This window comes from Ursus maritimus, unplaced genomic scaffold (assembly GCF_017311325.1).
Source record: "Ursus maritimus isolate PB19 unplaced genomic scaffold, ASM1731132v1 scaffold_13, whole genome shotgun sequence".
NCBI classification, from domain to species: domain Eukaryota; kingdom Metazoa; phylum Chordata; class Mammalia; order Carnivora; family Ursidae; genus Ursus; species Ursus maritimus.
Window position 1 is genome coordinate 43,330,407 of NW_024423675.1, and position 12,929 is coordinate 43,343,335.

Sequence of the window (12,929 nt, forward strand, 5' to 3'; positions counted from 1 at the left end):
GTAAGGGTGGGAAGGGGAGACAGGGGGATGATAAGGTAAGCGTGCATATTCTCGGTGGAAACGTGCTGAAATCCACTGAGATTTCTAGCTTCTCAAGTTATAAAAGATTTCCAGGTAAGTGAGAAAGCATAGTGCCTTTCTGGGGAGAAACTCAGGTATAACTGTTGCCACAGAAGCAGGCTGACAGTTTCTGGGTAGCACAGAGGTCACAAGTCCCTTGATTTCAGCTCATGTACATACGGAGCCTCAAGGTGTAAGAGAGAAGCCTGGCAGGAGTTCACTCACTGGCCTGCGTGCTGATGTCTCGTCATTTTTTTTTTTAAGATTTTATTTATATGTCTGAGAGAGAGGGCATGAGCAGTGGGGGAAGGGCAGAGCAAGAGGGAGAATGTGGGGCTCACTGCGGGGCTCCATCCCGGGGCTCCATCCCAGGACCCTGAGATCATGACCTGAGCTGAAGGCAGATGCTTAACCGACTGAGCCACCCAGGCATCCCCATGTCTTGTCAACTCTTAAGAAACCCTCTATTGTGGGGCTGGCCATGGAAAGTCTTGAAGAGGCTGGATGGACCTCTCTGAGGTAGGAAATGTCAAAGGTATGCTTCCAGAAGGGCGATTCTTATTGCTCTTTTGTGGGAGCTGATGGGTAAGGGTATGAATCTAAAATTCCCTAAAAATGTAGCTTTATCAGGGGTACACGGGAGTGGGGAGGGGGCACATGGCCAGTCTGTGGGCCCCAGATTGCTGGGAACTTCTGCTTAAGGGAAGGGAGATGGCTCTAATTTCAGGGAATTGGATATGTCCCTGCTATGGGAAAGGGGGGATGTTCTAAATTCTCCCCATCACTATGAGAGCTGCCTCAGATCCTAATAGCTCTTCAGGAGCACCAGAGACCGTCAAGGGTCTCCGAGGTCAGGACAATCTAGGGACAAAGCTCAGCCAGAGCAGTCTCCCAACTGTCACCCTGTCTCCTGTCTCCAATTGCCCAAATCTCAAAGGTTCTCACACTTGAGTGAGCAAAAGGTCATCAGGTTGTTTACTTAAAAGTACAGCTTTCCAGGTTGTAGCTCTAGATTCTGGGAAGGGCCAGGAATCTTAATTTTTAACAAACAAAGTGACCCATGCAGGCAGGTCTGGGCCTGAGTCACGCCTATACTTCGAGTGCCTAGTCCCTATATTCCGAGTGCTAAGTGCATAGCAGAGGTTTAAAAAGGTTACTGAGTGTTATTAAATAAACCATTCTTCATGCAGCTCTCAGAACAATCCATCAATAGCTTCACTGTTCAATATGGTAGCTGCTAGTCACATGTGCTTATTTACATGAACATTTCAATAAAGTTAAAATTAAAATTCAGCGCCTTAGTCAAGGTAGCCCCATTTCAAGTGTTTAATAGCACATATGCTTAGTGGCTAATGGATGGGACAGTGTAGACAGAGGACATTTCTATTATCATAGAATTATAGACCCTGTGACTTTAATTCCAGATTAAAGTCTTTCCCTGGCTCTCCCCTCCTGTTTGATAATTTTCGTAGGGAGCCCTTTGGGATATGCTCCTGCTCACACTCCAGCTCCAACACTTCCCCATGTATTTGAAGCCCCCGCAGTGGTGAGCCGCCTCCCGCTCTCTTCACACACAGTGGGGTTTCACACATAGGGCATTAACTCATGCTAGGACTGACCTCTCCTGGCTTCCCACGCCCCATCCACAACTCCCTCTGTACTGTCTGGATTACACTATGGTGTAGTGGATTTTTTCCTTGTGTGTCCCCCCTACAAAAAACAACAGCTCCTTCAAGTCAGGAACTGTGTTCTTCTCATCCCTCTATATTCAGGGCCTAGCACATTTCCTGTGCGCACAGCGAATGCACAGTAAGTGTTTACTAGGTTAAAATGAATTCCTGAATTCTCTGGGTCTCTGTGTGGCCATGGGAGAGCAGTCTAGTATGGGACAAGTCCCATCTCTCGAAGGGGGAAGGAGGTCCTCCTCATCAGCACTGTCCCACTCCTCCCTGGAGGGGAAGCCGAGGGTACTGCTGAAGGTGGAGGCCTCCTCTGGACAAAAACTGGGTATGACCTGTAAAGAACCCGTGGGGAAGGAAGAGTCCTGCAGCTTGCATTCATTTCGGAGAGGTAAGACCAGGTTATAGTTTGTAGTCTTAATTAACGGGAGGCACAAAGTGCTCTGTAACACCTAAGAACAATCATAAATGGGATTTTAGCTGCTAATTGGGTTAGCACATCTGCTGTTGCTTTCCTAGGGAGGAGAGGGGGTTCTGAAGGAATGAGCCGGGCCAGGCTTGCAGCTGCGCACGTGCCTGGTACCCAGGAGCTTCCCATGGAGGCAAAAAAGCAGAGGATGAGGCTTTTTAACGGGAAATCTAGAGCTTATCCCATGATGATGCACCAAACTTCAGCTCAATGGGCAATATAAAAACGAACTCACCATTTGATCCAGCTGAAAGGGCTGTGGGAAGAAGAGCAAACAGCAACGTAAGCACATGCTGGGTTTGTTGTTAAACAGAGATAACAAAAAAGTGCATGCTTGAAATGGGATCAATGTCCTTTGCAAACATTCAATCGGTCCCTCCTCATCCCAAACAAACACAAAAATGTCAACAACAAAGGGATCATTTACTTGCTTTTCCTTTCTGAAATGAGTTATGGAAATGATTGCAAGAGGCAATTTATATTTTTACACTGCTGTTTTATTTATAACTGACCATCTCTTTTCTTTTCTTTCTTTCATTTTGCAGGGAGCTAGTTATTCCGAAAGATATCCTCTAAGAGACAATATGTATTTTCCTAAAATTAAAAGGAACATATTATCTGGATGGCTTGGAAGTTTTAACAGCTCCATAATAGCTCTGTAGCCCATCAGTGGCCATTTAGAGTTTCAGCTCTAAGAGGCTATATTTCACCCTTTTACACTTTAACCCTTGTATCAGGGATGCGAGATTGCTATAGATGCTGACATACGACCTACCTACTAACCAGGTGGTGAAAGACTATTACGCACGAGGTCCTAGCATTCGTGACATTGACGGTACCGCAGCTTCCTGATACCAGAACCGTGTGTCTACGAACACTGCTAATGTTTACGCCAATTTCCAGTGATATCTATAAGTAGATTACTTTACTTCTGGAAAAGCCTTCCACCTTAAAAGCTTAGGGTTAGTGACTCTGACCCGTATCCTCTTCAATCCAACCACATACCTGAAAGCTTGGGTTGCGTCTTTTTCTTTTTGCTGGAAACTTTTAAGAACTCATCAATAAGCAAGTCGTTTGCACAGGCTCTCTTGTCAGGGTCTGGTTCGAAACACTTCAGGATGAATGCCTTGGCCTCAGCTGACATGGACTCTGGGATCTCTGGGTGGACTTTAAACATTCCCACCTAAGACACGACACAAGGTAGCTTCTGAGTGACCATCTCGTCACATGAGCTCCAGGATCGACAACTTGGTCCCCTCGCACAACAAAATCCTTCCTTGTATTCTACAAACTCATGCCTTTCCTCAAAGTGAGAGAGGATATCTTTTTTCCTCTAGGTGATGGAAAGTTTCCGGAGTGTTTCTGTAACTTTATCAGTGACACAGACCAAGCAATTATGTTACAACAGTAGACAGCACTGTGAAGTAAGAATCCAGACCTTGACATTTTAGAACATGTTAGCACACTGGCACGCAGGAAAGAGATTTTTAATTGAGACCATTGTGTTGACCATAATAGCTATGTGCCAGGAACTGTGCTTGGCTTTTTGATTTATGAATTCCACTGAATACTTCCAAAAACCCAGTGGATTAGATATTATCCCTGTTATAACAATGAAAAAAATGAATCTCAGAGGGGTGAGTGATACGTTCTAGAAAGGCAGGTCTGGGATTCAAACCTTAATTTGTTTGGCCTAAAGCTTGTGTTCTTTCCCCTATGCTGTGAGATGTGAATATTTTTCCTGTCTCAAATTGCTCATACGAAGAGATATTTTAAAATACTTTAAAATTAAACACAGAATTTTTGTAACAATTAGAATTTTCTTCTCACTGCTGCCATTCTAAAATTTTTTTCAATAATGTTTTCATGTAGTTAGTAGTGAAAATTTTCTAAGGAAATCTTTTTTGTTATTATGCAGCTTATAGAAGCATATTATTATATAAACAATAATATCCAGTTTTTTGTAGTAATTACATAGCCTTTACTATATGCCAGACACTATTCTAAGTGTTATGTACATATTATCTCATACACCTCTCAAAAAACCCTTATTAGATAGGTACTATTTTTATACCCATTTTATAGATGAGGAAAATGCGGTATAAGAGGGTTAAGCAGGGCGCCTGGGTAGTTCAGTCAGTTAAGCGTCTGCTTTTGGCTCAGGTCATGATCCCAGGGTCCTGGGATTGAGCCCCACATCTGACTCCGTGCTTGGCGGGGAGCCTACTTCTCCCTCTCCTCTCCACTTGTGCTCTCACTCTCTCTCTCTCTTTCAAATAAATAAATAAAATTTTCTTAAAAAAAAAAAAAAGAGGGTTAAGCAATTTGCCCAAAGTCATCAAAGAGTTTGACCGTGTTGGAGCCTAGATTCAAACACTATAAATCAGTGCTAGAGTCTATGTCATTTCATCTAAAGCATACTGTATAATAATCCCTGCACCTGTGGGTAATGGAGCAGCATTTCAGAGTGAAATCCTAGAGATGGGCGAAAACTTCAAACAGTGACCAAGAAGAGAAGGACACCCATTTATGTCAAGAAAGGCAGCTCTCTTAGCAGCTTTCATTGCCCGTCTGGTTTGGTTACAGTCCTCATTTCTTTATCAGCAGTATCCCATCAGATCATCTTCAGGCTGAACGGAAGCCAAGCTTTCTACACAAGCAGAAGGTATGTGACACATGGCCCCTCACGAGCGGCTATTCACAGTGGACTAAGTGCTAGAAACATGGTCAGCGACAGGGAAGGAAATCAGATTCTCATAGGAAGTCCTCTGCCTTAGAGAACAGCAGATGGTGGGCTTCTCTTCTTGGGAAATGGGTCCTCAGTTTAAACCTTTCTCCGGCTTGGCAGTGTCTCAGACAAGGACAGGTGGGGATGGCAGGGACTCAGAGCAGGTCACTGCTTTGCTCAGTGTCTGGATTCTGAGGCTGTGGACCCTGGGCTCTGTCAGCCCTATTTCCATATTCGGTGCTCCCTCTTTTGGGAGGTGGGCTGCTTCCTACTCCAAGAGAGTTACGAACGAATGGGCAAAGTAATGGGCTAGAAGAGTAGCTATAATAAGAATACAACTGGCGTCTTTAAAATTGCAACTATTGCCCACCCTTTCCTTTCTTTCTTTCTTTTTTTTTTTTTTTAAGATTTTGTTTACGTATTTGAGAGAAAGCGAGAGAGAGGGAGAGAGAACACAGGGATAGTGAGAGAAAAAAGCAGACTCCCTGCTGAGCAGGAAGCCCGATGTGGGACTCGATTCCAGGACCCTGGGATCATGACCTGAGCTGATGGCAGACACTTAACCGACTGAACCACCCAGGCGTCCCTGCCCACCAATTTCTTTTTTCTTTTTTTAAAGATTTTATTTATTTATTTGACAGAGAGACAGCCAGCGAGAGAGGGAACACAAGCACGGGGAGTGGGAGAGGAAGCAGCAGGCTCCCAGCGGAGGAGCCTCATGTGGGGCTCGATCCCAGAACGTCGGGATCACTCACACCCTGAGCCGAAGGCAGACGCCTAACGACTGAGCCACCCAGGCGCCCCCCCACCCATTTCTTAATGGAGCCTCCAAACTCTTATGATAAAGGAGAATATTGTTCTGATTTAATACTTAAATGAAGTAAAAATGTCTTTATATCTCCCTCCATGGAAGATTTTCAGACTGTTTCCCAAAGAGCTTAGATCGTCTTCCATGGAGTCGTGTGTTATTTATGCTGCGCTGTGAAAAGGCGGTTAGACGAGGTTACATGGGATCTCACTTTATAGCTGAAAAATATAAGGCAGGGAGAGAGCCTCGGTGCGAGGCATACGCACCAATGTTGAGCAGAGTGAATCTTCTTGACTTTAATGAGCTCTGAGAGCACATTCAATGTGCTTACCTAGGCTCCTTCCCTTTTGTCTAAAAAACTATACACCTAATAGCTTTATCGAATGGTTTTTCAGACATTTAAGACATACGAAATGTGACCTTGAACATAGCTGCTTGTGGTTCTCCCAGTTCATAAAAAGGTGGTTTCCCTGTGGCCATTTCGATGATGGTGCAGCCCAAAGACCAGATGTCCGCTGCTTTCCCGTAGCCTCGTGGTCCTTTGTCTATGATTTCCGGTGCCATATACTGAAGGGTGCCTAGGGGTAATTCAAACACACTTCCACTTGAAAACAGAGAAAACAGATGAACATCTCATGACAGCTTGAACTGTCCACATAAATAAGACAACTTTAAAAGCATGATTCAGGTCTTAATATCTCATCTTTCTAGACTTCCAGTTTTCTCTGTCGTTAATAAAAATGGAAATAGCAGTTGTTACGGTGGATTTTATCAGGGATATAAGACTAGCTCACCAATGTGATCTGGTCATGAATAGATACTTTCTCACCTCCTAGATAGTAGAGTATAAATAAGGCATCATTTTATCGGGACCTCTTAGAAACTTCTAAGAATGAGTCATTTGAGAACAACAGAGAATATATCAAGACATATTTTTTGCAATTAGTTTTCCAAATACATGAAGATTCCTATTATGTATACTTCTAATCTCTCCAGGAAAAGTCTAGGTCAATCATCCATTTTCCCTCAATCTATATTTCTCAATTTCTAAATTGAATGCTTAATTCTTCCGTTTGATTCCTATTTCTAAATCACAAAAGCATGAAGATTCTGAAAGTCATTGTTAAAAATAATGTAAATCATTTTTGGTGTCCTTTATTCTGTAAATCAAATATATATGGGTTCTGCTGTGTGCCTGTGGTCCACGGAATAAGAGGTTTAACAGATCAAAGGCAGGTCAGGAGCCATCAGTACAGACAAATCACCAGACAGAGTGAAGAAGAAGACAATGAAACACAGGAGATTTAAAAGGCTACATGGTATGAGAGAGTTGAAGAGTACGGTATGATGGAAAGAACATGAAATGGGGAGCCAAAAATGCTTGGTTCTAGCTCTAGTCTGGTATATCTCAGATAAACACTCGACTGCAGTTGTCTCAGTGACTTGAATAAGAGGCTGCTGGGTGATTCCCCCAAATCCAACAATGAGTCAGAAGTGTGAACAGGGACAGATTATTGCCACATCCCCTGCTACTGATATACTCATACAAATGATATAATCAGCAAACAGGAACTCATCCAAGATGCCATATTCAATTATTTCAAATCCTGAGGCATTTGCTAAAAGACCTACTTCAGTATTTTCTGATTCATAACCAAGCTGACAGACATTTTGATAAATACAGACACCTTTTATGAATGCCTCATGCGTGATTTATAGGTGAAACTGCTATGCACCATTCCTCTAAATTGTTCCTAGGAAACCCACCAACATAGGCTAGAAACTGGCTGCTTGTTGTTCATAAAACCAAATAAAAGTATATTATTTTTGTCAAGTATTGTCATCTTGCCAGGTTATCCTCTAGCTCTCATTATGTGACAGTAGCTTAAGTTCAAGTTCACATATGACTATACATGTCTGCTGTTGGCTTAAATCAGCAACACTACTGGAGGGAAGCATTTCACCTGGCCAAGGGTAAGGCTATAACTATACTCCTCAAATCACCTACCCTTACGACGAAAATGCTACGATTTCTCTATTTACAGATGATGAACTATAGTATCTGGGTGGGTTGTTTTTTATGATGTAAACAAAATCAAATGGTCTTCTAGAAAAAGTTTATGTAAGTCTACTACTGGTTTTTCTTGTATCTGGGTCTAAAATAGAATTGATTAGAGAATTTAAGTTGTACGAATATCTGAGGAGAAATCACAACTGATTAAAATACAGTGAACCTTAAAAATTGGACAATTCAAGTAATATCTTAACACATTATGCAATATTTTTATTCATCAGATAATATTTCAAAGGGCTCTAACTGCCAGTTGTGTTTATCTCCCATAGACCAAATGCCAAAAAAAACCCCCAGGTAGTTATGTATTCATATCTGCTCTCTTTATTCCATAATCATGACATATAAAATTTTCTATAAAGAGATTTACAGAGCCAGATAACGAAGACACAAGCCAATCTGTACATTAGCCTAAGGAAACCAAGTAAGATTACTGACTCTAAAATCCATACCTTATATAGCTTCATTCCAAAGTTTTAAACAATTACTTGAAAATAATCTCTTTTAGAGTTTCTTTGCCATTGCAATCACCCATGAAACCACTACAGCTTAGTGGCTCAAAGTGTGAACTTTGACATCCCACTTAATCTGCTCATTCATTCAGCAGATTTATATCAAGGACCTACTGTGGGCCAGGCACTTAGAATATAGCAGTGGAGTAAACAGAAATCCTGGGCTCATGGAGCCTGCGTTTTTTGCAGTGGGAGACAGACATTAAAGTAGAACATAATAAATCAGTAAATTATATCGTAGGTTAGAAAGTGATGTGTCAATGACAAAAAAAAAAAAAGGTAGGGAAGGGGGAGCGAGAGCGCCCAGGGAGGGCAGCCATGGTAGGCTCACTGAGATGACATCTGAGATAAAGCTTGAAGGACAGGGACTTAGCCATGCAGACAGCTGGGAGAACAGTGTTACTAGCAGAAGGAAGAGCATGTGCAAAGGCCTTGCGGCATGGCATAATGAAGGAATGCAGGAAGGCCAGTGTTTCTGGCACAGAGTGAGCAAGGCGGAAGAGTAGAAAATGAGGTCTAAGAGGTAATGGACTCCAAATCAGGTCAGAGCCTTCTTCACCATATTAGGACTTCAGCATTTGTTTGTTCTGAAAGAAACAGAAAGCCACTGAAGTCTCTGAGTAAGAGGGCTTGATTTATGTTTTAAAAGGATCACTCTGGCTACAGTGTTAAGAGGAGAGTGTAGGAGGTAAGAGCTGAAGCAGGGAGAACAGGCTTTGGAGGCAACGCAGTTGAGGGCTGAGGGTGGCAGCCGTGGAGACAGTGAGGAGTGGTCCGATTTCGGGACACCGTCTGAAGGTAGAGCAGTAGACTTCCTCGTGGATTGGGTTGGGGTGTGAGAAAAGAGAGGCACCATGGATCCCTCTAAGTTTTGGGAGGCCACCAACTGAGATGGAGAAGAGTGTGGGTGGAACAGGTTTGGGGAGAAGATAATTAATTCCATTTGGCATGTTAAGTCTAGTTTGAATCGTAGCTCTATTACTTACTAGCACTGTGACCTCGGGCAAGTTATTCAAACTCTTTGAACCTGAATTTCTCATCATAAATTGGGATGCTGATTCCAAAGAATTAGGGCTGATGTATGAATTTCTGTGAAATATGAAAAACACTTAACACAGTCAGATAGATAGTAAGCACTCTGTAAATGGTGGTTGATGCCGCCTTCCCTCTCACCAAATCACCAAACAGGTCAATGTCTTTCCAGTCCGTTCATTAGAGGTTGACTGAGCACCTGTGAGGCCTATAGCCATGAGCAGATCAAGGCGCACCCCTCCAAGTCCTCCTGATCAGCCCTGGAGACAGACCAGGCACATTGGTGACATGTGTCACTATGTGAGGCCAGTGTGAGAAGTGCAAACAAAGGACTCTGGGAGGACTGCTTTACTACAACTCCTTTGGGGATTAAAAAAAATATGTCTTTAAGATTAGCAGAAGGCATTAAATTAACATCTTGCCCAAATAAAATGTCTGAAAGTAGGGATTTTCCCATCAGAAGTTACTGAGTCTTGGCAGCATCTAAAATGTCTCTTGCCAAATTGAGAGAGTATGAGGCAAGAAATGGAAAGACATTTAAAGTTACTAGTAGGTTGGAATTAATTTTATTCAAAAAAATACCTTTCAAATGTGTTCAATGCCATGCCCTGAAATACCCATTGCTGTGAGGGTAGGAACTGGGTCTGAGGCGTTGCTGACTGAATATTCTGAGGAGAAAATTTACAAAATTTCTCTCTCTCCTTTTCCCCTCCCAGGTTACCAGAACAGACACATCAGCAATGTGGAGAGGAAGAGGGACTGGAACAAGGAAGTCAAAGCAAAGAACTAAGAGTAGATTAAAACTCCCAGTTCTATCATTTACAAACTGTTGTGACCTCTAGCTGTGACCTCTCTTCTCTCTCTCAATCTCCTCATCTGCAAAATTGAGGTCCTACCACGCACCTCACAGAATTCAGACATGGAAGATATCTGGCCATTGTGCTTTATCTTAGACCACAAAATATTCATTACCTTTTTTGGTTAAACTACTCTTTCTCTGATCGTAATAACGAGTACTTAGCACCTCATGAGAATCAGCAGAGTGGAGAGGTAAGACTTTTGAGTGGAGACCAGAATGGAAGTTCCAGATGCCCTCCTGTAACTGTGGGGCAGTCATTCATCTCGGAGCGTTGGTTTCCTCTTGTTACCTTTTTGGCAATCACTTTGTCTCCACTCCCCCAGGACTTTGTTCAGAGGTAGCGTGGTGGCTCGATTGCCTAATTTCTGAGGCAAGCTCTCTCCCCACCCCAATTCTGAATTGGTGAGTCACTTCCTCTTTCTGAATTGAAATTCTACGGGTTATTTATATTGTGAGTAGGAAATAGGCCACAGGGAGTAAACAGATTAGGAACTCATAGTTCAAATGGGAAGTGATTAAGGTATGAGTAAGAATCACAGAGAGGTTGGGCTAAAAAATGTTAAAAAAAAAAAATTCTTGTCAGGTTATAGTGCTTATAGCCAACCAGGAGAGAAGTAATGACATGAAGGGGAAAACAAATAACAAATTGAGAGTTAAAAGAAATTTTTTTTTCAGTGGCATTAAGCAGGAGATTTGAGCAAATCATAGAAATACAAGATGAGAAAAGAGCCAGATCAAATTCTGCGTAACATTTTTCAATGAGCATCAAATTACATGCACATTAATGTCTGTGAGAACCCAGACTGACTTTATCTCTCACATGAGGCTCTAATGCAGCAATTATTTCTTTAATTACATAAGATCTGTATCATCACTGCAAAAACATACCAGTAAAAGTTTCAGTACATGGGTTTATGCCAGCGAGCCTCTTTGATGTCCCGAAGTCCGAGATCTTGAGAACACCGCTATAGGTATTAATCAACACATTGTCGCCCTAGAGAACAAAAGACTTGAGTCAAAATGTTCTTTCTTCCATTACTGTTTGTTGTTGGCTTGTAAGTCCAATAAGAAAAGCTGTCCTTAGAGCAAACAAGGACTCAATCTGTACTCTCCATTAATAGTTAACCTCGACAGTGAATTCTTGACACCATTTTTGTTTACATATTATCAATTCCCAATCTGTGACGCAGGCCACAAAGTCAAACAGGTGCCTGGTTAGAGCTTGGGGTGGCTTGTCAACTGTAGGGGCTACCTGTGTGGGATCAATTCAATTAAGATAGTCATGATCTCCTAGTCATTTCACTTTATTCTGTTTTTGCTTCTTTTCCTGGAAATATTTAGGGATATGGCAAACAAATGAGATCTGGGTTTATTGGGGGATAGCAATAGTAACTTCCTTTCCACAGTCCCTCCTTTGTCAGAAATTTATTAGTTTTGAATTTTCTCTTTTTAACGAGAATCAAATGAGTCATTTAATTTTAATTCTAACAATGAGTATATGATACTTGTAAGAAGAAGGAATCTTTTTTTTCCCCTCCTAATCATTCATCCATTGATGTAGTAAATATTTACTGAGTAGCTACTCTGGGCTGGGACACAAAGATTAAGCAGCCGTGAGCACCTCAGGAGTGGGGACCCTATCCTGTCCAAGTTTGTTCTGCTGTGCCCCTCCCCCTACAAAGCGCCTAAAGCAGTGTCGGGTGGGCAGTGGAAGCTCAGACTTTGTTGGCTGAACACGGTTGAGAGGTTTATTCCTTGAGGAGAAGAGATAAGGCATGAGTACCAGTAACTGACTTAGAGCAGAGGAGGGACTATCTTATATTTCTGCTATTTCTCAGGTTTATTTATTTACGATTCTAAATAAATATCCATAACACAGTATGACTTTTGCCAAGAAAACAGTTACCTACCAAGGAACTTGTAAACATGAATCCAGCGCATCCTACCTTTATATCCCGGTGGACTATCTGATTGTCATGGAGGTATTTTAATCCTTCAAGTATCTGCTTCGTATAAAAGCCGATGGTTTGCTCATTGTCCTTCAATGGGCCCCATTTGGAACGAAGGAGAGCAGAAAGGCTTCCTGTAAAGCAGGGAGAAACAGCGGATAAAATTTTATCAGATTCGTTCCTCCAAGCATGTTAATGGCGGAACACTAATTTAAGCTAACATGTATTGGTTATTCCTGGTGGCCCAGGAAGTACAGTACTAGATGCTTGGGCTCTCAAATGCTCTGAAAGATGCTCATTATCTAATACAGTCAAAATGAAAGGCCACTCAGTCCCTAACTTTGATCCAAGTCACAATGACTGATACTAAAATGGCTCAGCATACTTTTATTGTCTTCTAATAAACTGCCAAGCCAATGTCACATGTCTAATTTTTTTTTAAATTTATTGAGGTGTAATTGACATACAGCATTATATTAGTTTCAGGAGTACCACATAATGATGCGGTTTTTATACACACCGCAAAATGATCACCACAGTAAGTCTAGTTAACACCTGTCACCACACATAGTTACAAAAACATTCTCTTCTTGTGACGAGAATGTTCAAGTTCTCCTCTCTTCGCAACTTTCAAGTACCCATACAATAGTGTTAACTCTAGTCACCACACTGTACATCACACCCCCAGGACTTACTTATTTTATAACTGGAAGTTTGTACCTTTTGACCCTCTTCCCCCATTTTGCCCACCCCTACCCCCCC

At 42.1% G+C, this 12,929-nt stretch overlaps 1 protein-coding gene across 2 annotated transcripts in view; it reads right to left on the minus strand.

Moving 5' to 3' along the window:
- Positions 1-12,929, minus strand: part of MAP3K5 (mitogen-activated protein kinase kinase kinase 5) — a 190,874-nt gene that overhangs the window by 32,330 nt on the left and 145,615 nt on the right. For both annotated transcript variants that reach the window (XM_008691227.2, XM_040627839.1), the window contains 5 exons: positions 12,165-12,301; positions 11,107-11,212; positions 6,165-6,322; positions 3,214-3,391; positions 2,444-2,464 (listed from right to left, as the gene is read on the minus strand). In XM_008691227.2, coding sequence (XP_008689449.2) covers positions 2,444-2,464; positions 3,214-3,391; positions 6,165-6,322; positions 11,107-11,212; positions 12,165-12,301 — 600 coding nt within the window. The remainder of the gene's footprint in view (positions 1-2,443; positions 2,465-3,213; positions 3,392-6,164; positions 6,323-11,106; positions 11,213-12,164; positions 12,302-12,929) is intronic.